Source organism: Carex rostrata, chromosome 21, assembly GCF_964058835.1.
Source record: "Carex rostrata chromosome 21, lpCarRost1.2, whole genome shotgun sequence".
NCBI classification, from domain to species: domain Eukaryota; kingdom Viridiplantae; phylum Streptophyta; class Magnoliopsida; order Poales; family Cyperaceae; genus Carex; species Carex rostrata.
In genome coordinates this window covers 7,123,099-7,146,462 of record NC_135938.1, presented here as the reverse complement: position 1 = coordinate 7,146,462, position 23,364 = coordinate 7,123,099, and the positions used below count along the sequence as shown (strand labels likewise).

At 33.9% G+C, this 23,364-nt stretch overlaps 2 protein-coding genes across 3 annotated transcripts; both read left to right on the top strand.

The window, feature by feature from the left end:
* Window positions 1-6,895: 6,895 nt before the first annotated feature.
* LOC144573453 (two-component response regulator ORR3-like) lies at window positions 6,896-10,488 on the top strand. The gene is made up of 5 exons (XM_078323237.1): window positions 6,896-7,319; window positions 7,729-7,883; window positions 7,985-8,062; window positions 8,417-8,487; window positions 10,055-10,488. Exons 1-5 carry the CDS (start codon window positions 7,217-7,219, stop codon window positions 10,344-10,346), a joined length of 699 nt encoding a protein of 232 aa, XP_078179363.1. The 5' UTR covers window positions 6,896-7,216; the 3' UTR covers window positions 10,347-10,488.
* Window positions 10,489-13,136: 2,648 nt separating this feature from the next.
* LOC144572976 (glycoside hydrolase family 2 protein) lies at window positions 13,137-23,142 on the top strand. 2 transcript variants are annotated; one of them, XM_078322621.1, is made up of 18 exons: window positions 13,137-13,350; window positions 14,105-14,249; window positions 14,608-14,847; window positions 15,373-15,519; window positions 15,887-15,965; window positions 16,375-16,558; window positions 16,708-16,773; window positions 16,855-17,091; window positions 17,609-17,815; window positions 18,786-19,089; window positions 19,541-19,700; window positions 19,888-19,996; window positions 20,075-20,207; window positions 20,305-20,360; window positions 20,659-20,958; window positions 21,045-21,170; window positions 21,625-22,287; window positions 22,757-23,142. In XM_078322621.1, exons 2-18 carry the CDS (start codon window positions 14,111-14,113, stop codon window positions 22,925-22,927), a joined length of 3,321 nt encoding a protein of 1,106 aa, XP_078178747.1. In that variant the 5' UTR covers window positions 13,137-13,350; window positions 14,105-14,110; the 3' UTR covers window positions 22,928-23,142. The 2 variants fall into 2 exon arrangements, with proteins under 2 accessions (XP_078178747.1, XP_078178746.1); XM_078322620.1 differs by lacking the exon at window positions 13,137-13,350 and adding an exon at window positions 13,946-13,967.
* The last annotated feature ends 222 nt before the right edge of the window (window positions 23,143-23,364 follow it).

The following is a 23,364-nucleotide window of genomic DNA, read 5'->3' as shown; positions in this document are numbered from 1 at the left end:
TAAAATTTATCAGGTTTGGGTATGTGAATTAATTAGACGAATGGAGGTCTGGTTTTGATACTAATATGGAGTTAAGGAGTGTGATTGTTACCGGTGCATTTGTTGTTTTTTTCTCATCTTTTTCAGTTGTTTTCGTTTGAACTAATTTTTAATTTCTAATGAAAGGTGAGAGTTACAATGGAAGGGAAGGCAAAGAGAAGGTGAAGGGCATAGCTGACATTTTATAAATTTAAAATGAGTTTAAATAGAAAAAGATAATAAAATGGATAAATTTGTAAGTTTGTGAAGTTTTCAAGGGTAAGTATGATATTATGAAATTTAGAGGGAAAAATACACAATTTTGAAGTTTTTGAGGGGTATACATGAAATTCCCCCTTAATTTAATAATCTCGCATCAATCTATAAGATAAGATTGTCATTATTCCTGACACTGTTATGAGTTTGAATTTCGTGTCATGGAAGGATTTTGAATATTCTACCAAAATTTACCCTAAAAATTGCGCAGTAAATCTTGAGTCCGTATCCCCAAAGATATCTCAAACTTTAGTTAATTCAAAACGGAGCCAATTTTTTTTTGTGCCTATTAGAAATGAAGGGGGCCACTATTCATACTTTGAGATTCGTGTAAAAAGGATTTGAATTTTCCAGATTTTGCACAAAGAGAAAAATGCATTATTAGTTCTGTGCCCCAACTATATTTCACATTTTTATCTCTGTTTTTAAAGTTTAAATAGTTGATTTAAACCGTTCAACATGATATCCATATTAAAATGTGCTCATAGACCAAATTTTATATTGTTTGAAAAAAAAATTTACTACTTTTTAGATAGGTACAAAATAATTATTTTTAAAAACAATGATTTTGTATTTATCTAAAAAAATAGTAATTTTTTTAAAAAAATATAAAATTTTGACAAAAAAACAGTAATTTTGTATCTATTTAAAAAATATATAATTTGGTCTCTAAACATATTTTAATATGGAGATCATATTGAGCAAATTGGATCAATTGTTTAAACTTTAAGAACAAAGATGAAGATGCGGAGATGGCTGGACACAACCAATAATGCATTTTAACCCTGCTCTTTCCACAAATTCACTCTCAAAGTTTGAGATACCACAGAGAATGCGAATTTGTAAATCTGATCATACACTGTCCTTGCCAAAAAAAAAGAAGACATATGTATTGAGATGAGAAAAATGACATATATACGGACCCTGGTCAAACAAAGTTTGATATAGCAACTAGGGTTGTGAATGGACAATGGGTACGATACAGGTAGGGTGGAACTATTTTTATATTCATATCTATTAAGAATTTATCTTATTCATATTTTATCCATATCCGTTAAGAATTTACCTTACTCTATCCTATCCATATCCGTTAAGAATTTATCTTACTCTACCCTTGATTTTTGCTTGCAAAATTAAGGCGGAAATCCTTGCCAATTGTGCCAAATTTTGTATTCATACCACAAAAAATAAATTACATAACACATACACCATGGTTTTGGTGGATTTCTGAAATTATCTGGTTTGTTGGATAATTTAGCAGGTCATTTTGTGGGAAAATTGAATATGTAAATGGTCCGATAGATAATCTAGTGGGTGAAGTCAATATTTTTGTAATTTTTAAAAAAACGAAGGTAATTTTTGAATTTTGAATTTTTTAAATGTTATAGATAAAATTTTCGGCCAAATGTCTCCTTCTTTCTCTCTTTAATTGCCCCTTTTTTGTGAATGTTTGAGTGTTCATCATAAAATTACTCAAAGAGATAATCAAATTGATATATATTATATATTATACCGGTTAAATAGTGTCTTGTGCAGTTCAAAATAGGCAAAACTTTGTGTCTTCCTTATGCCTTGATTTTTAGAACTATAATAACTTAAAATTTAAAAATTAAATATCAAAATAAAGCCATTAGATATGATATATATTATTTTTCTCTATACACAGGTAAAATTATGTGATATTTCAATTTTGTTTTAATTAGTATCAAGAGCTTGTAATAAATACACCAATGTTCATAAATGTCGGACTTTGAATTGTTTCAACTTATTTATTCATATAAAATAAAAATTTAAAAATGATAAATTTTTATGTGTATGTATAGAAAATAATACAGATCACGTCTAGATGTTATTAGAGTTTTTTATAAATTTTGATATATGTATTTCTGAGAGTTTTGGAGAGGTATGCATAAAATTCCCCATTGTTTTTGGGTCAAATTATGAGCAAACTCAGCATGATTGCATGAGTCATGCCTAGGCTTGAATTGAAATGTTTCTGAGACCTATATATATTTTTTCTTTCTTTCTTTTGGAATACCACCTATATTTTCTTTTAACTTGCATATGAACAAATCAACCATTAAAATTTGTCCGAAATTTAATGTAATTTTTTTCTTTCTTATCTCCATCCTTGTGTTAAGTTCGGATCCTGTACGGTTGTACTGACAAACCACCCCGAATATTAAAAGAAAATAACACTATAAAAATTGCAAGAAAATGCCAATCATGCGGTTCATGCCAAGCATATTTTAATAAGTTGTTAGTTACGTCTAATCAAAAGATAAGCATGACTCGCCACAACATCAAGTGACCAAATATAAATTGCAAATTGCAAATATTTTATTTCTCAGCTATCGCATAGAAGCCTCTCTCATCGCTGCTATAATTCGTATCCTCTGCATTAACTCAAAAAATAATCCTTTGAGCTAATGCATTTGAACCGTTCGATCCATTTTAATATCTATGCGAGTTAGATCCGCACTAATATTAAAGAGCCCCTGTGTTATAGACGGAAGACCAGATTAGATCCATTTTAAATTAAACGGTTGAGATATATTAACTCAGAAGAAGCTCTTTTTGAGTTAATGCAGACGATGCGAACTCGTGCTGCTATGCATGGCATAAAATAATTGCATATTTTAAAAAATGGGAGGTGTTATTATGAGAACCACAATTTGCATAATTTTTTTGCTCTTTCAACCACATTACCACCTTTACCTCATAAAAGCTTTTTATATATTTGCCTAGATTTTGTGATTTATGAAATATTTAGTAAGAAATCTAAGGATAGCAATCTTTTAATATTAAATGGAATATTTTACTCATTTTTATTTTCTTCTTTGATTTTGGAAAGATCAATTTCTAAGATATGCAACTAGGATTTATGTTGATGACTTAATTAACTTGTATTAATACATTTGATGAATTGTTTTCAAAAAAAAAAAAAAAGAGAAAACAAAGATTTGAAATATGAAACCTGCAAAATGGATCTTGTTTTTTCAATAGCAAGCCTTAACAAAGTTTTTATTTTCTTATATCAGCTTCTTAACGTCTAAATTTTAGAAGGTTAAAATTTTTTTTTTTGTTGATTTGACTGTTAAAATCGATCGATTCGATTCAATTTCAATGGTTCTGCGTGTGCTTGCTGTATTTATTTTGTAGATTTTATTATTAATTTTTTTTTTATTTTGGTATGTGTTCTTTTTTTTCATTCTGATTTTTCTCTCTCATATATAGCATAAAATATGACATATGTATATGTGATATATATTGTATTTCTTGATTATTAATATTTCTTTCTATGAAAAGAGGTGGAAAAATGTATCGACGGAGAAGCAACAATATAAATGAATGCAGAACTTATTATTTTTCTAATTAAAGCATTTAATAATTTCATTTAGCCATAGGAAAAAATATATTAAATAGAGATAGAACTGATATAAAGAGAAAAGAAAATATTGTCAGCTCTCAAAAGAGCATTTTCCTTTAAAAATTACAGAGACTAGCAACTTCCTGATGAACTAACCAGTAGTCATATAATATTAAGATTCTGATGTAAGAAATTGCGACAACAATATTGCCCTGAGATTTGTTCAACCATTTTTAAAAAAAAAATAGACAAAATATTATCGGATTGCATTGCATCATATCTTCTAATGAGATATGCAAAATAAGTAAATTGTTTATCAAATATCAGAAATTCAGAATTCAAAATAAAATCATTTTTTAATTATTTAAAATCCCCTTGGTCAAAGAAAACACCTCTTTGTAACTAAATCGTTGACCAGCTCAAAAGCGACCAACGAGGCATCATTTCATTTCACGGTCATGGTGCAAATTCCCTGGCATGATACATTGAATCCTTGGTGGGTCCCACCACCACCAAAGCCTGTTTAAAATCGGTGTGTACCCGAGATTTGCTTATGATTTGCCTCTGACTTTATTTAATTGGAATTTTTCTATTGAATAAGTTCTTACGTGGATGGATAATTTTTGGATTTGAACCTCCTTTTTGATAAAGTCAGATCATCTCCGGTTACAATAATATAATTTAATATTTTGCTTTTCGTGATAGTTTCAGAAAAGATTGCTTTTCCATTTTAGATTGAATGATTCAAGTTATTATTATTTTATTTTAGAATAAATTATTATAATTTATCTAGACTGTGCTTAGAGTTAGATGCACAATGCCATTCATTATTATATGTAATAGTATATTGAAATTTTAAAATCACAATAGAATTAATATTTTGGTTGCCTTATAAGAACATAAATTTACAAGTTGTTAAATAAATGTTGTAAAATTGTTCCCAAAAATATTTCAAACGAAGTTGTCAATATAAATCCTTGTTAAGCCGTGTACTGGATATCTCCATTTCATATAAAAGAAGAAAGGAAACTTCAACCGTATCTCCGAAATAAACAAATAGATATGAAATATCAGATATGGCAACAACTTCTTAATTAGCACCGAATCATCACCCACCCAAAAAAATATCAGCGATTCAGAATTTCTGGATACTGTTATTATTTATGGCTAATTCAGGATTCACTGCTCAACTTGTATTATAATAAAAAAATATTAGTCATGCCACTTTAGAAGATATCACATGAATTCTCAATTGTTACAAATTGTTACATGTTATAATAATAGGCAAATAGTGCCCCAATCAAATTAGTTAAAATAAATTATTATTTATAACTGGCTACTTTAGAATTACTGTACTACTTGCATTATAATAATAAAATTAGTCAGGTAATTTTTAAGCCATGAATTCCCAGATGTTATAAATTGTTTGATATTCTGATAACTTGCATAATTGCCAAAATGTTTATTAATATTCAAAAAATATTAAATTTCAGAAACTATCCATTCAAACTACAAATTTTTTTGAAATCTATTCAAACAACAAATTTTTTTTTTTGCAGTTTTAGACTGAACTACAGCAAAAATATTTTACTGTTTTGAATTCCATAACTGCAAAATTTTTTTTGCTGTTTCAAACTAAAACCTCAAAAATTGGTTGTCTGACACGTGTATTGTAAAAGAAATCCTCGGTACATGTGTATCTGTTGGGAGACTTAGGCTTTGTTTGATCAAAGTTGTTTTGTCAGTAGGTTAAAGAATTTTTATTTTGAAACTACAAATTTTTTTTTGCGGTTTTGGAAATTTAAAAACGCAATTTTTTTGCAGTTTTAGACTGAATTACTGCAAAAAAATTTGCGGTTTGGGTAGATTTTGAAAAAAGGCTAAAACTTGGATAGTTTTTGAAATTTCATATTTTTTTTGGATATTAATAAAAATTTCGGCATAAATTGCTCCAATCAAGTTAGTTAAAATATTTTATTGACAATGCATATGTTGGTTTCTAGAGTTATTTTTATATATAACAATAGCAATAACAATAGCAATAACAATAACAATAACAATAATAATAGCAGTAGTCATGCATTTTTTGAAGACACCATATGAATTCTCAAATGTTATAATAAAAAACAAATAGTGCTCCAACAAAGTAGTTAAAATAATTTATTGGTGATGCATATGAGGGTGGCCGGAGTCATTTCTCCGTGGAATAATAGTAAGTAAATAATAATAAAAATGGATTAGGATTTAGGGAGAGAGAAAAGTAATTTAATTAATATAGTATTAATATTAGGGTGGAAAGGAAGATGAATAAATGATAGAGAGAGAAGTTGAGAAGAGAGAATAATAAGAGGGGAGGCAAATCTAGAGGGGATCACATCATCACATGGGACTGGCCCCCATGGGAAAGACCACATGATTTCACACAACCGGTAAAGGGTTGGCACCTATGACGTCAGCGTATCTCCTCCCAGGATTGGCTGGGCCCCACCACCACGCCACCCTTGCTTCCAAATCAGTGAAATCACCGCTTCTCATGACTCCTCTCCAAAATTATAAGACGCCACATGCAACCAACCATTTTTCTTTATTCCTTGCGCTGTTCCTGCGGACCACTTCTATTTAGAGCAGTTTGACGGAAAATATATGGATATTTTATTATAACAAAAGTGTTTCTAAATTTGTTATTATTATTATTTGTGTTCATGTAAGTTACTAAAGTTTGATTTGTATATTTTCCAATGTTAAATAATAAATATTAGTTTTTGGATAAAATATGTCAAATAAGTTTTTATATCGGGGAAAGTAACTATTTAATGCATCTCTAAGCAAGCATTTATGTAAATAAAAAATATAATTATTAGGAAATTTAATATAATTCACGACTAAGGGTAATATTAATATAATCTTAATATGATTTTAAAAATGACTTTAGGTAATCACACATGAAACTGTAATAGCTGATGGAAATTTTTCTAAAACCTTCATTCAATCACATTTGAATCTTGTGTTTCTTTTAAAATATTTAACGGCATTTATCAATGAAGTTTGATTAACTGTTTTAATCGTTGTTTAATTGTCAATGAGACACAGTTAAATGATTTTAAATGAAATCCAGAGTCAAAAGAGCTAAAATGCATGCTAGTATACTTAAGTTGTAAACTGATCCAGAGGGACAAGATAACTAGATTAAGCAAGGAAAACCAACAGGTATATTAATTTAATGTTAGAGAGGAATAAGAGAGAGAGCGTGAGGAGGTTTAAAAACAGACCTTGCTTGTGGTGTGTCCCATTCCCATACTAAACAAATGGAGTGAGAGAGAGAGAGAGGCACTTGATATGTGTAAAGATTTGGTTTGATATCCGGTCGGATCTTACTTTCCTTGATGCATGATGGTGTATCCTTGGTACCACCTCCCTTGCTCATTTCTTTATATCTCTTCATCATAGAAATCAACCACCCCTCCTCTCCTCTCCTCTCCTCCTCCTCCATTGGAGGAAAAAAATCTTCCCAGGCAAACGATTTCAAAGAAGCAAATTGAGAAGCTGCTTAAAATGGTGGTGGATAAAGAAGCGCAATTCCATGTGTTAGCTGTGGATGATAGCTTGATTGATAGAAAGCTTATTGAGAGGCTGCTTAAAATCTCTTCTTACCAAGGTACTCACGCAATCAATTCAGTTCATAATGTCTCCGAAATGGAGATTTGAAATGAAATGGTTAATTTGAGAAATTTCTTAATATGAGGTATTTGCTAGTATGGTTTTACTTTAGCCCTAAATTCGCCAATTACACATGGTGTATTGTATTGATTTTGATTGGTTTACTTCTTCAATGAGCTTCTTGGTTGGTAGTTCTTTACAAAATCCAATATTCTATTTGTTTCCCTTTACTGTACATATTATTTAATTGCCAAACCTATGACCCAGTTTTCCAAATAGGATGCAATATGTTGCTACATTATGAACTACAAGCAGTTCAATTGAAAGAAAAATTCAGCAATTTAATTTATTTCCAGGTTTCCAGTTTTAAACAGTGGTTAATTTTGAGTTGTACTGGTTCTCTTTAGTTACTACAGCAGAATCAGGTGTAAAGGCTCTGGAACTGCTGGGATTGAGAGATGAGCAGAGTGCTTCATCTTCATCATCACCATCACCATCACCATCATCATCATCTTCATCTTCTTCTTCTTCTTCTTCTTCTTCTCTTTCTACAAATCAGCAGGTTATTGAATTGATCTTTATTTCTTCATTTTTAGTTTATGAATGTATATTCTTTTGCTAATTTGCAAATGCTATTGTATTTACTGGGTTTTGTTTTGCCAGGAAATCGAGGTTAATTTGATAATCACGGACTACTGCATGCCTGAAATGACAGGATATGATCTACTAAAAAGAGTTAAGGTGAATAATTTTGAATTAAAAATTGAAATATCGGTTCCTTTTTTTCAATGTAATTATTTTCATGAATATTTACAGATCTTTTATATTTAAGCATAGAAACTTCAATGTAGCTTAATGAAATTTTATTTAAGTGGTCTTTAAAAAAAAATGTAATTGAAGTGAATGAAACCAGTGCTGAGAATTGGGTCCTAATCTTAATGCCATGACACCTTTTGCATATCTAACATTTTATTATATGATCTGTGTGTGCAATTACTGTTGTGTGTTGGTATTAATACTTGCAGTCTTGTTGTTCCCCTAGTCTAATTATGCTACAATATGCCTTTTATTTACTGATTAATTGAATTGGTGTAGGCATCATCATCCCTCAAGGATATACCAGTTGTGATAATGTCTTCTGAGAATGTGCCTTCTCGGATTGACAGGTTAGAACAGCTTTTTAATTCTTTTTCTTTGTTTGATACTTTCTGCAAATACATCTGGGGAATTAATTTTTGTTTGGGAGAAATTTTGCACCAAAGCATGTTGAATTTGAGTCCTGAATTTTCAATTTGTTCCGAGCATGATTTCAGCCTGTTCATCATTGGAGGAGTTGACAGAGACAATTTGACCTTATTTAAATATCAGAGGGAATTTTGAGCTTTTTAATCTCCATGCAATGTGAACCTAAGAAAAGTACCTACCAACCCAAAATACAATTTTCATACTAGGAGGGGTCCTTTGGAAAGAAGTTCTGTATTCCAAGTACTAAGTATTTTGAATTTTCAATGCGAAATCAAAATAGAATGGTGGAGCACATGCACATGTACCTAAACCAAACGAGAAACCCATTTCTTTTTGCTAATTTTCTCAGTTCATCCTGAAAGATGTTTTCATCCATAATTTTATTTAAAATTCCTAGGCTACTATTGTTAGAAACTACACAAACTAGAGAGAGGGAGAGAGAGAAGCCATATACAGAAATACAATCCCCCCCCCCCCCCCCCCCCACAAATGAATAAAGAGTAGGGTGGAATTAAATTCTGGTAAAGATTATAGACAAAAGGACTGGGAATTTTCATATCCCAAACTTCTAGATATACAATAAATTTGAGCTGATGGCTGATTGGTACTACGTTAAATGCTAGAGATTTTATTTCTCTTCTTTTCTAGATTTTGCATATCTCGCTCAATATGACAATATCCCATTGAAAGGGATGCCTCATCAATAAAAGGTTCTCTCAACCCTTGAATAATAGCTCCTCTTTGTCCAGTTGCAGTTACTGGACACTTCCATTTTGTCATCTTTTTCCCCTAATATTTTTAAAATTATTTTAACGTACATTATCCTATTTTTACTTATTTAGGAACTGTATGCATGTCAATTTTTTTTGGGATAATTGAGTAGTCAAATTTAGGAAAGGAACCTTGAACAGTTCTGTCAAAAGTTCTAAGATCTTTGCCTTGTTTCTTGTTAGATACTTTCAGTGTCCTTGACAATGATTTGATATGTTGTGATGAGAGACCTACTGTACATTGGAAGTTGGAGAAATACACCTACCAACCTCTTTATTCTTTGCCTTTTCTTTCTCCTATGTTTAGTTTGGAAATTTTAATGGGGCACTTTAAATGTTGATTATTTATATCTTAATAAACTTGGATAGCCCCACTGTACCATATTAAAATTTTCTCCTTTTTCCTTTTTGTGATCAGAGGGCATATCTTTATTGATGGCAAAAATATCATTTTAAATGGACCAGGTTTTATAAATGGCTGAGCAACAAAGCTATAAAAAATATTTTTTATCAGACAAGTCAACTTTTCCAATATATACCTGTTGATTATTATATAATATAGCTAGCTGTTTATTTCAGAACAAACAAGTAAATTTATTAAATAGATAAAACTTCTAATGTGTTTGTCTTAATTTCTCTGTGGACAGAGGGGTGTGCTGTGTGCAAACAAAAGAAAAATGACTAAATTAAGTTTTATTTTTTATTTGGTTTATCTCAGGTGTCTGGAAGAGGGAGCAGAGGAGTTCTTTCTCAAGCCAGTAAAGCTGTCTGACATGAACAGACTGAGGTCCCACCTACTAAAAGGGAAATCCCACTTGCAGGAAAATGAAATCCAGAAAAATCAGGATGACCAGAAACAGAAAGAGGAAAATGGCGAAATCAGTAGTGGTATTAATTCTCTCAACTGCAAGGACAGTAAAAGAAAGTCTAGAGAAATAGAGGAGGAGCTCTCTTCACCTGAGAGAAAGAGACAGAGGTTTCCAAGTAATAGTTTGGCTGTGGAAAGCTAAAGGATCAAGTTACCTTTTTTTTCTTTTCTTTTTTTGAGGCCTTTTTGCATTTCTTTTTGTAGCTTTTTGTTCAGGGGCCTCAGGCTTGTTGTCTAGACAGACAAATATAATCCTACCCATAATCTTAATATCTTTTGAAAAATTATAGGTTTCAGTTTTTTTACAGGTTACTCAGAAACTTAAATGTTTTGGTATTTATGCCTTGACATTTGGAATTAATTTTATTTACAGGTACTTTATGCCAACATAATTGTTTATACCTACTGAATTTAAGAGATAAGGATACAGCATCAAAATTAGCTATTTTCTATTTATTGACTATTGTACTTGCATAGGTAAGCATTAATCCTTTGTTCTTACTTTCGATCGCGTGTCGGGCTGTTGGCGTGTCTGGAATTATCTTCTGATTTGTTCTGGATTTTACATAACTTTCGGCGAAGAATTTTAGTTGGGGCAATATATTCTGGTTCGAATTCTATGAATTTGTATGAAGCGGGTAAAAGTCATATCTGTAACGAATCAAAAAGAAAATGCTCTACATAAATACAGAGTTGTGCACCACGTAAGATCGCGGGGAGACAAAGCCAGCTTTCTAGCACCACGGCACCAGTACCACTCCACGCACGAATAATGCCTGATGCAAAACAATTTGGTTAGGTGAATTTGATAATAACGACAATTAAGAGCTACTTAACCCTTTTGAGTTATATACAGAATAATCGTCAGAATATTTGTTGCCACTCGCCACGTCGCATATAAAAAGTCCCAAAATTAGCATCTGGAGTAAACCTGCTAAACGAGCCGGGCCGGCTAATGGGCTTTGAGCTGGGTTCTTGAATGAGTCAAAATTGAGCTGAGCACAATTCGAGTTGAGCCCGAACTCGAAATAAATCTCCGTTTCTCTTACCGAGTCGATCCGATCCGATCCGATCCGATCCGATCCGAGCCGAGCCGAGCTATGAGTCGAACCTTTCCTTCCTTTGCTTCTCGATTTTTTTTTATAAATAGAATTTGTTTTAAATATTTCAACAGAACCAGTCCTGTTTGGGCCAAAATTAGAAAACTAGTCTTCACCGATCTCTAGGATCAGTGGAGCAAGAAAATCCAAAGCTACACCGATCATAGGGATCGGTGTAGCAAATTTTTTACCCATTTTCGCACCGAGTAGAGCATTGCCACATAAAATCAAAAATTTTGTTACACCGATCCTACAGATCGGTGGAGGGTTCTTTTAAAATAAAAGCCTAACGGGTCCTTCCTCCTTTTCTTCTCCTTCCTTGGTAACATTCAAATTTGGGGATCTCAGTCTGAAAAAATTTCAATTACTATGCAAATTGTCCTTATACTCTGGTTTTCACTCTTTTAGAAATGTCAGCTATGTTTTCAATTTTGAATTAGGATTTCCTTATCTTTATTCTTCGTAGAAACTCTAATTCGTCTCTGTCATCGCAAAAATCAAATCTCAGAATTTTCCGACCACTAGTTCATTGTTTTCCATTGATCTCTTTTCTTTTTTCCTTCATTAGAAATAAGATTATTTTGTGAAAACCTCTTCCCTGATTCGTGAAAACTCTAAAAGAAGCACTAGTTCATTGTTTTCCATCGGGCTTTTTTTTAAAAGAACCCTCCACTGATTCTACGGATCGGTGCAAAAAAAATTTTGATTTTCTGTGGCAATACTCTATCGGGTGCGAAAATGGATAAAAATTTGCTCTACCGATCTCTAGGATTAGTGTAACTTTGAATTTTCTTGCTCCACCGATCCTAGGATCGGTGGAGACTAGTTTTCTAATTTTGGTCCAAACAGGGCTGGTTCTGTTGAAATATTTAAAACAAATTCCATTTTATAAAAAAAATCTCGCTTCTCCCTGTCGAAGCTGAGCTCGCTCTCCAGCTTCGTCGCTCTCTTGCTCTCTCTCTCCAAATTCCATTTGCTCTCTCGCTCCGTCGCTCTCCAGTTTCGATCTCCTCTCTTCTCTCAGGTGCTCTCTCTCTCCTCTTCTCTCTCTCTCTCTGAGCTGCTTAAATTGGATAGAAAACCATTACTTCTTTTATTTTGTGGGTTTTGTTAAATTACGATTAAGTTTTATTTTGTGGATTTTGCTTAATTGAACTGGTACTTTAATTATTGAAGTGATACTGGCAAAGCCATGATATTGGTACTTTAATTATGGAGAAGTTATTAGTTAATTTTTATTGTGATGTGAAAAATTAAAGTCAGGCAGCTCAAGCAGCTATTTTTATTGTTTATCACTACATATAAGCCAGGAGCCGAGTTTTTATTATTTATCGCTACATATAAATTAAATAAAAATCAGCGACTTATTCACAACTCACGGGCCACGGGCCGAGTTTTGGATCAAGCCGAGTTCGGGCTGAGCCGAGTTGAGCAAATGGCCGAGTCGAGCCGGACTTTTTCCTTTATATTTGATCCGAGTCCGAGTCGGGCCTTTACTGAAGGTTGATATAGCCAGGCCGAGTTTTGGGCTTGATCCGGCTCATTAGCAGGTCTAATATGAAGTAACTCAGAAATGCTGGTCCCAGTTGCCAGTACGGTTTTGTTTGAAAGATATCCGTGCTCTTGGTGCAGACAGTTTTTTTACGCGGGTGAGTGGATAACTATTCTTGGTCACTGATCCTCTCAATTTTCATACGGTGGACTTCTCCAAAATTCATTAAAATAGATGTATACATTGAACCGAGAAAATATCCGGGCTTGTATGAAATTGAGAGCATCTGGACCTCCCTGCTCTTTTTCTAATTTTTGAACCACTCCTCCGTTCTTAATTCACTGAAAAGCTGAGCAGCACGTGTAAATCTCAGTTGATTAATTTATCCATTTCTTGTCAGAAGGTAGTTTTTCTATCCATTGCGTACTGTGATCGAATTACAAATTGGATCACCTTTGATTTCTCTCCACGCAGCCAACTCATCAATCCAGAAAAGAAATCCTCCGACATCCGGCTTCGCCTTCTCTCAGTTTAGGGAAAAGTCGATTTGATTGGTAATAAGTGTTTTTATTTTGCATATAGAATTTGTCCTAGTATTATTTCGTTTTGTGAATTGTTGGCCATTTGAAGGTATTACTTGTGTAAGAATGAACTGGCACACAATATACTGTCCTTGTCGCAGCTTAATTTAGTCCCATCTGTTAACAGTATTTTGCATTTATTAATTATATCATTTTAGTTATTCCTCTGAACTGGTTAAGTATCCACCTCATAGACATCTCAAGTAAGTGCTATACTGCTATTTAACAAGAGTTTCATAATTTAACAAACGAGTAGAACGTAGAAATGGCTTGATCAGCATCACCATTGTTACTATTATGTAAGACCATTTTTTTTTTCTGTTTTGTTGGTATTGGTCTTTTCAGAAAGTGAGAGAATTCGATACAGTAACATTCATGCAAAGCATTTACAATTCATACCAAACAGTACCGGGTCAAATGCCAGTATTATTTTTTTTTCTTCCTTTTTTTTCCGTTTTTGTAATGGCACTTTCTTCTATCTTGTTTAGATAGCTTTTAATTTTCTTTTTATCAAATTTATCATTCAACTTTTGCTTAGACAATGCCCCTGATGCTTCTTGGAATCTTTGTCATCATACCATCTTTAAATGGTTCACAGATAACATGAAAGAGCCCCCACACCTGAGATTCAAATCGCATTAATAAAAGTGAAGTTCTACAGGGAATTGTGTACTTAACATGTAAAAAGTATACCTATTATATTGATAAAAATTACTTCTAATTTCAGGTGGGGATGACATCTTTATCTCCAAGTGGTCTACTGCAAATTGTAGGCAATTCAAGTTGTTGGAAAGCATGGGAAGATCCATCATTTATTAAATGGCGGAAACGGGAAGCGCATGTGCCATTGCGTTCACATGACACAATTGAAGGTTTAATTACATAATTTAGTTACTCGCTCTTTTTATAAACACTACCTCTTTAGGGGATTGTAATGGTTGCTTAGGCAGTATCAACTTGTCTAGTATTACTACAACTTTGAAAATTTTCTTCTGACCCACCTAGACGCCACCACCTTTGATTTGTACCCCTTAAAGACAAGCAATATCATGAATACCCTCCCAAAATCACAAAGGGAAGACTATGCATACTGCTGAAACCAAACTAATGAAAACAAAATCTAGGGGTATTTTTGGTATATTTGAAGAAAAAAACACAAAACCCTTTTCTTTGAGACAAAGTATGAAAGAAACTAACAAATGGTACCTTTCTTCTTATATGCTTATGTAGGATCTCTTAAATACTGGTGTGATCGAAACAATGTGAACTATTCTGATGCCGAGAAGGCTGTCTGGAATGATGATGCGGTCTCTGCTGCCTTAGAGAGTGCGGCATCATGGGTCAAGGGGTTACCATTTGTGCAGTCTCTAAGTGGCTATTGGAGGTTCTTTTTGGCCTCTTCTCCTTCAAACGTGCCCTCAAACTTCTATGAAAGCGCCTTTGATGATTCCAACTGGGATTCTTTGCCAGGTAACACTTGATTGAACTCTCAACATGCGTGCCGCATACAGATATGTTTCTTCAAGGGGCAATTGCATGTTGCGTTTTCATGCAGATGTTAAAATTAAAGTATGAATGTACAAAATAAGAAATGCCCATGCATGTCCTGCAAAAACTTAGGAACTGTCGAGTATACTCATAAGAAATATGAGATCATGCGCTAATACTCCCCTCTGTTCCTAATATTCTTAGAAAGTGCACAAATTACCCATCCCCATTGTTTGATATATGTAAATGATCGTGAGAGGAGAGGCAGTATCTGAACTTTTGGCAGAATTAGGATATGTTATGACATATGTGATATTTTCATGATTTGCAGGGGTGCACTTGTGATACTTTCGAGGTTTAATAGGGAACAAACCACTTTTTTTCTTGCTATTAACATTGTTATTATTTCTGCACAGTAGTTTGATTCTTACAACTACGATTTGGTATATGCTTTTTTCCATAGGCTCAGCACTAACCTTTCTTAAATCATCACTTTCCTTTCTGCAGTTCCATCGAATTGGCAAATGCATGGCTTTGACCGGCCAATTTATACAAATGTCACCTATCCATTTCCAATGAACCCACCATTTGTTCCTTCTGAGAACCCCACAGGCTGTTATAGGAAGCATTTTCGACTTCCAAAAGAATGGAAAGGTATATGTAACACCTTCATGTTGTTGTTTTCTTTTTTATATTAAGTGTACGCATGCTTGAAGTATTGGCTTAGTTAACCCAAATAATTGGATTTTTACATCCAATTGTATTGGAACTTCGTCATTATTCATGTGAAGGATTGCTTGCCAACGGTTATTGGTTCATACAGTTCAGGATAGACTGGTACTGTTACTGGACATGGTATGTTACACATAATTTCTTCCAGAGTATTAAAAATCAAGCCTTAATTACACTCTAAATTAATATAAAAGCACCCACAAACCCTACAAGAAAAAGAACATAGATATTATGAGATTGGTAATGTGAATGTGGAATTGAGTCAATTTTAATCAGAGATTTTCTATAGGTCGAAGGATCCTGTTGCATTTTGAAGCTGTTGATTCAGCCTATTTTGCTTGGGTAAATGGAGTTCTTGTTGGATACAGGTATGTAGATTATCTGGAGGGAATTTCACAACTTTGAGGGTTTTTTTTCAGAAAATGTACTTCAATTGTTTTAGAGATTTTCTCCAATGCATCATATTTTATTGAAAAAAAATTGACTTTGGCCATCCGATTAAATAAAGACAATGTTGGAAAACTAAATATATTAGTTGCACATTTTAGTAACAAATATTTTAAATAGAATAGAGAAGGGAGTGTTTCCTGTTTGGCCTACCTTGATTCTCACCATATATTGCGGTAGATGAACAATTGGAATAATGGATATTGGTTGACTAGTTGCAAAAAGTAAATGGTGGTTATTATTGTAATAATGAACCTATAGTAGTTTAATTTGCAAAAAAATATCTGTATATTGCACCTCAAAACAAGCAAAATTTGCGTGTTGATGCAGCGAGGATAGCAGGCTACCTGCCGAGTTTGAAATAACGGAATATTGCCACCAATTGGGGTCGGATAAAGAAAATATTCTTGCCGTACAAGTTATGAGATGGAGCAATGGCTCCTATTTGGAAGATCAAGACCATTGGTGGTTATCTGGAATTCATCGTGATGTTATCCTATTGTCAAAACCACAGGTTAGTTTTTACCAAATGTAAAAGAAATCAATCATACTGTTTTGTATTAAAGCTTAACATTATGGATAAAGATGGGTTTATTACTTTGTAGTTGTTCATTTCATATTCATAATTAAGTTTTGAAAGAAGAGTTATTATTTTTTTTTCAGGTGTTTATAACAGACTACTTTTTCAAAGCCAACCTCAGTGAAGATTTGTGTGTGGCAGATCTGGAGGTACAATCTTATCAACTTAAACAATCTATGATACAACCACTATTAAATCTCCACTCTAATATTAGATACTGGTCGCACTAGGTTGAGGTAGAGCTTGATGCACCAAAGGAATATGCAGGAGATGTCTCTAGTGTGGCAATTGAAGCTTTATTATATGAAAGTACAACATTGTCTGACAAGTTGGCAAGCGAAATAAATTCTGTCCCACCTAGTGTGGTTGATATGAAGATAAAACCTGAACCCCCGGGGGCTTATGGATTTCCTGGCCATTGGCTGGAAGGAAAGCTAGAAAACCCAAAGCTTTGGTCCAGTGAGCAGGTATGTAAAAAGGTTTCATATACTAGGACATTGCAAAATGGGTGGTTAAACGTTGGTGTCAACAGCATCAGCTCTGTTGCAGCTTTCTCTTGATTAAACCTAAAACAGGAATAAACTAAATTGAAACCAAACAAAGATAGAAAATAATACATGTCAGTGCTATGAGAATTCAGGTGAACTACCCTGCTGAAAGAGCACCGAGATCAACCGGATATTTTACATGAAAAATTTCTTGTGTGCCCCTACAAACATTAAAATAAAATTAATATTCCAAAAGAGAAAAATATCTCGTACACCCTGGAAATGGGCAGTATCATGTTTTTCAGAAAGTACTGCAGCTTTTATTCTCCTCATGTAAAAGCATGGAGGTTAGCTGGTATCCACATTTTATATTTTATAGTGGTTTATGTGTTGTTTTCATTTTCCGAGTTAAGTACAAATAAATACTACTACTATTTAATCTAATTATAAACTGCCTGGTGTAACTATTTTATATTTTGTTATCTTTGCTGAACAGCCAAATTTGTACACACTGGTTATTGTTTTAAAAGATTCGGCTGGAAACCTAATCGAGTGTGAATCGTGCCAAGTTGGGATCAGAAAAGTGGCACTGGCACACAAGCAAATGCTTGTCAATGGGTTACCTGTTGTAATCAGAGGTGTTAATAGGCATGAGCACCATCCTCGGGTAGGGAAGACTAATATTGAAGCGTGCATGATTAAGGTTTACTGATTTCTTCTATGTATACCATTATTATTATTTTAACTACTAGGCAGAGCCCTCTCTCTTATAAAGAAGGAAAGCACACCTAGTCAATTCATTAATAATTTGGAAACATTGCATCTCAAGTTACTGACCAAACACTTAACCTCTTGAATTTAGGGCTTTTATTGCCAATTTTGTTAGCTAATGAGTGCTTTTATGTTTTGATACCTTATGTTTTGATACCTATATAGAAGGTCAACCAAACCCAAATGATGAATTTAGAAATGACTGGTACTGTAGCAGTACAGGTTTCTACTGCCTGGCGTATACAGTTATAGCACTGGTACAAACCTAAGAGTGAGTCTATGGTACTATGCATATTACGATTTGTTACCGTGCTACGGCTCTATATTCGAGTTTTCAAATCCTAACGGTCGATCCGAACCGTTCATCTTGTTCTCCATATTAATATGTGTTTGGAGACCAAATTTTACATTTTTTGAAATTTTTTTACTATTTTTTTAGATTTATTGAAAATCACTGTTTTTGGATGGTCCAGAATTTTCAGATCAAGTGATTTTCTAAATATCTAAAAAAATAGTAAAAAAATTTCAAAAAATGTAAAATTTGGTCTCCAAACACATATTAATATGGAGAACAAGATGAATGGTTCGGATCGACCGTTAGGATTTGAAAACTCAAATATAGAGCCGTAGCATGGTAACAACCCGTGATATGCATAGTACCATAGACTCACTCCAAACCTAACCCTTACATATCTAACAAGTAATGACAAAAGATGCACTAGTAAAGACCACAAAAGAAGCCGAATAATGTGAAGGACAAGTAAGATTGAGAAATATCTGTTGAAAGTTACTGCAAAAGATGTTATTGAGAAAGATCTATATCAGCAAAAGATGTGTATACCAGGTTAGCTGGCCCCAGCTACTTAATTTAACTGAAAAAGTTACTTCCTCTTTCTGTACAGGATTTGGTGCTGATGAAGCAAAGTAACATAAATGCGGTGAGAAACAGCCACTACCCACAGCATCCAAGGTGGTATGAACTATGCGACATATTCGGCGTGTATGTGATAGACGAGGCCAATATTGAGACGCATGGTTTCTTTAACACGCGCAAGTTCAAGCACCCTGCTGAGGAACCTAACTGGGCCAGCGCCATGCTTGATCGTGGCATTGGCATGGTCGAGAGAGATAAGAACCATGTTTCGATTATAGTGTGGTCTCTGGGCAATGAAGCTTCCTATGGACCCAATCATTCTGCCATGGCTGGTATTTTTTTTCTTTCTTTTTTTTGTAATATTATTTTACAGCTAAGTAGGTGACCAAGATATCTTCTCTTGTTTCATATGTCTTCTTCTTCTTCTTTTAATCTAAATACCTTCTTGACTGTGATATCTTTTTGCCTGATATAGCCTTGCATGCACAAAAGCTTTGGTGGTACCTTCTTTTGATCCTGCTTGTCTGTTCACCTTTTAATTTTAACTCTTAGAAAATAGAGATTACCCTTGGTACACTGTCTGGTTACCATATACTCCTGTAAAATCTCATGGCCTTGAGCTCATTTATGCCAGTGAATATATTTCCTTCTGAAAAAATAAGAAAAGAAACATGTATTTGTAATTTTAACAGTACTTTACTTGTTATTCTCAAAATAAGAAAAAGCAGTAGCTTGTAAACTTTGATTAATATATCTAAGGGAAGAGTACAAAATTAAATGCAGGGTGGATTAGAGGAAGGGATTCAACGAGGATATTACATTATGAAGGTGGGGGCTCCTGCACCTCTTCAACCGATTTAGTGTGTCCCATGTACATGCGCGTATGGGATATTGTCAAGATTGCGAAGGATCCGTCTGAAAATAGGCCTCTTATCCTATGCGAGTATATATCTTCTCTCCTTATGCCCCTACTAAATTTCTGTTTTAGCAGTAACTCATCAAAGTAGAGACCTCCTAGATGTCCTTGTGGTAGAATGGGTTTAGCAACACATAAAACATTTTGAGCTTAATAGGGACAAATGAGTAATTACATCAATTTTACTTTTCTCGCTTTTTTTTACTTGTAACAGATACTCACATGCAATGGGAAATAGCAATGGAAACATAGACGAGTATTGGGATGCTATAGATAACACCTTTGGGCTTCAAGGTGGTTTCATATGGGATTGGGTTGATCAGGTTCTTTTGCTAAAATCTCATTGCAAAACCATCAAAATTACAAAAATTATTATAAAAAGTTCAATTGCACATTTTCAGGGTTTATTGAAAGACTTCAATGGAACCAAGCAGTGGGCATATGGTGGTGACTTTGGAGATGAGCCAAACGATTTGAATTTCTGTTTAAATGGTATTATTTGGCCCGATAGAACTCCTCACCCTGCCGTTCATGGTAATAAATCAATAATTGAACAGATTATATATTTGTTTTGTTTTATGTGCAATTTAAAGTTGAAAAGCTTATTTATAAGTACATTTTTGCTTTTCAGAGGTTAAATATGTTTATCAACCCTTGAAGGTCGTCTTGCTACAAGATGGGATCCAGGTATGCACAAGTTTTTCTTTATCAGAAATATATGTACCACACGTGTTCTTTCAAACAAAGGTTATATTGAATGTCAAGTATTCAATTGCACCAATAATTTCAGAGCCATTTTTTTTTTTTTCTGAAAAGGTCAAACAGAAATTTTTAGTTTCACCAATATTTCCAATTTTTGTACTTGCTAGCATTTCTTTCTACCAATATTTCCACTTCCCTCTTTTCAATGGTAAACTTGACACTTGTGAGCATTAAAATAAAGAAAATTTATTGTTACATAAAATGTGTTTTGTTTATCATGCAGTTAAAGAATGCTCAATTTTTTGACACAACTAAAGCATTTGAGTTTAGCTGGATTCTACAAGGAGATGGAAACATCATTGGTTCTGGTTTGCTGGAGGTCCCCATTATTGCACCCCAAAAAGACCATGTTCTAAAGTTTGAGTCTTCGCCTTGGAAGACCCTTTGGAAGAGATGTGAGGCAAATGAAATATACCTGACGATAATCACAAAACTAAAGCATTCGACTCGATGGGTCAAGGAAGGCCACGTCTTTGCCTCTACTCAACTTTCTCTACCAGCCAGCAATTCTTCTATTTCTCATGTACTGTCTTTGCTATATTTAATCACCATCATTGCATAAATACGACTCATTGATTTATTTTCTTGATATTTATATTGTTTGTTCAGGTAATAGAAATTCCTAAGATCTCCTCTGTGTCTAAGGAATATGTTGGTGATAGTATGATATTTAGCAAGAAGGATGCATGGGAAATCAAAGTAAACACCAAAACCGGAACTATTGATAACTGGAAGGTACTGTTTCTTTTTAAATAGTTTAATCTTTTAATATTTAAATTACAGTCAACTGGTAAAAAAATATTATTAGTTTTGAAATGCAACTCATGGTGATTGAGCCCAAAAGAAGGAGACTGACACTACTGAAGTGAAGGGATTGCTGTCATTGATAGTTCATACCACGAAATGTTACCTCAGAATTTGCCTCTGCTGAATAAGCAACAAAAAATAAATGACCACTGAAATTAACAAAACGAAAGGACGCCTGATTTTAGGTTCTTGAAACATATATGGTCCCTTAACAGTTGGTATATACCGAGTTGATGGCATATCCTCTTTATCAGTACCAGACATCACGGTTGTTCTTAATTTTTTTTTTTTTTCAAAAAAAAAATCAGCAGTTTGTCAATTGTCATTTAATCATATTTTGTAACTCTGATTCAATAAAGCTTCCTCTTTCCTTCTTTTTCAGGCAAACGGTAAAACTCTTCTCACTGAGAAAGGGATATTCCCTTGTTTCTACCGTGCTCTAACAGATAACGACAAAGGTGGTGAATCAAACAGTTACGCCTCAAAATGGAAAGCTGCCTCCATTGACACCAATATCTCAACTCACTTGGAAGAATTTTTGGTCAAAGATCTTTCTGATTATTCTTTCCAAATCTCAACTCGATTCCTTGCCAAAAGTTCTGATTCAATCCTTATGACCATTGAGGCTAAGTACACTATTTATGAGAGCGGTGATGTTATCTTGGAGTATAATGTAAATCCTAAAGATGACCTGCCTCCCCTCCCACGAGTTGGCATCGTCTTTCATGCGGTAAAAGAGTTTAACAGGGTGAGCTGGTATGGGCGAGGCCCATTCGAGTGCTACCCAGATAGAAAATCAAGTGCACATGTGGGGGTGTATGAGAAAAATGTGAAGGATATGCATGTACCATACATCGTACCAAGTGAGAGTTCGGGTCGTGCTGATGTGAGATGGGTTGGGCTGAGAAATGAAAATGGGCATGGGTTGTTTGGATCCATTTACGGTGACTCCCCTCCTATGCAAATGAGTGCTAGTTATTATGGGTTGGAAGAGCTTGATCGGGCTACACATAACCATGATTTGATTGAAGGGGATGATATTGAGGTTCTCTCTTTCATCAGCTTCGTTCATGCCATTTATATTTTTTTTAGCATTGATTACTCCAGACCAGATACCAAGACCATAAAATTGAGTTTCAGTAGTTGTCTATTATACTAGTAGGTACATGTTCTCGTGCACCAGTACACGTGCTGTTCCAAAGGTATCAGTTGGATCTGAACTTTTGTATATTTTATTTTTGTTCTCTCAGTTAGTATGGTGTTCAGTTGGGAGTTTTAAAATTTGAAATTGGTTTGGTCAAGCAAAAATTGACAAAAATTAAAGAAAACGAATTTTGAAAATGAGTGATATAAAATTAATGAAGGCCCAGTGTTATTGGTATCAATATCAGCTGGCTTATGTACAGGTATGTAGGTACCTCCTGGTTTGTAACCCTTATTTGGTGCTTGTATTTTTATTGTTTATTATCATTATAATAGTTATTATTGTGTTATTTGGTGCTCGTATTTTATAGGTTCATCTAGACCACAAGCACATGGGAATAGGTGGGGATGACAGCTGGAGCCCATGCGTGCACGACAAGTACTTGATACCTCCAGTTCCGTACTCATTTTCAATCCGTTTGTGCCCAATTCTGCCCTCCAGTTCTTGCCATGAGATCTTTAAATCTCAGCTCCCATCCTAGAGGTGGGGCAGTAAGTATTCCATGGAAGAAAAGAAACAACATTCTTTGGAGATTTGGTGAATGCTTGGGTTTTATGCGGAGTAACGGAGTTCATTAAATAGAGTTTGTGTAGCTTTTATGTACTTGCAAGTACAATTTTATTATGTTGTAAGAAAATAAGTTTCTGATCGGATGCATTGATTAATAAATTGAAAATGAAGAGCTTTTATTTTCAACGGAGTTCATTGCCTGATGCCATTAATTGATGCAACAAAATTTGACTTCCATCATAGTCACCGTACAAAGCTGTGATGGTGGGGTTTGATAGATCCTGGTCGTAGTACATTTAGATAGCAATTAATTTAGCATCAAATCAACTCATGCATATTGCATTCAAATTCCTATGCCTGTTATAGAGTTAGATCATAGTTATTTTCGACCCATTAATTGTAATAGAG

What these genes read in the sequence shown, in the direction of transcription:
- LOC144573453 (XM_078323237.1), top strand. Translation starts at nt 7,217, where the DNA reads ATGGTGGTGGATAAAGAAGCGCAATTCCATGTGTTAGCTGTGGATGAT. An exon ending in TAAAATCTCTTCTTACCAAG is followed by an intron (nt 7,320 to 7,728) that starts GTACTCACGCAA and finishes GGTTCTCTTTAG; the next exon opens with TTACTACAGCAGAATCAGGT. An exon ending in ATCTACTAAAAAGAGTTAAG is followed by an intron (nt 8,063 to 8,416) that starts GTGAATAATTTT and finishes GAATTGGTGTAG; the next exon opens with GCATCATCATCCCTCAAGGA.
- LOC144572976 (XM_078322620.1), top strand. An exon ending in AGCTTTGGTCCAGTGAGCAG is followed by an intron (nt 17,092 to 17,608) that starts GTATGTAAAAAG and finishes TTTGCTGAACAG; the next exon opens with CCAAATTTGTACACACTGGT. An exon ending in GCAATTCTTCTATTTCTCAT is followed by an intron (nt 20,959 to 21,044) that starts GTACTGTCTTTG and finishes TTGTTTGTTCAG; the next exon opens with GTAATAGAAATTCCTAAGAT.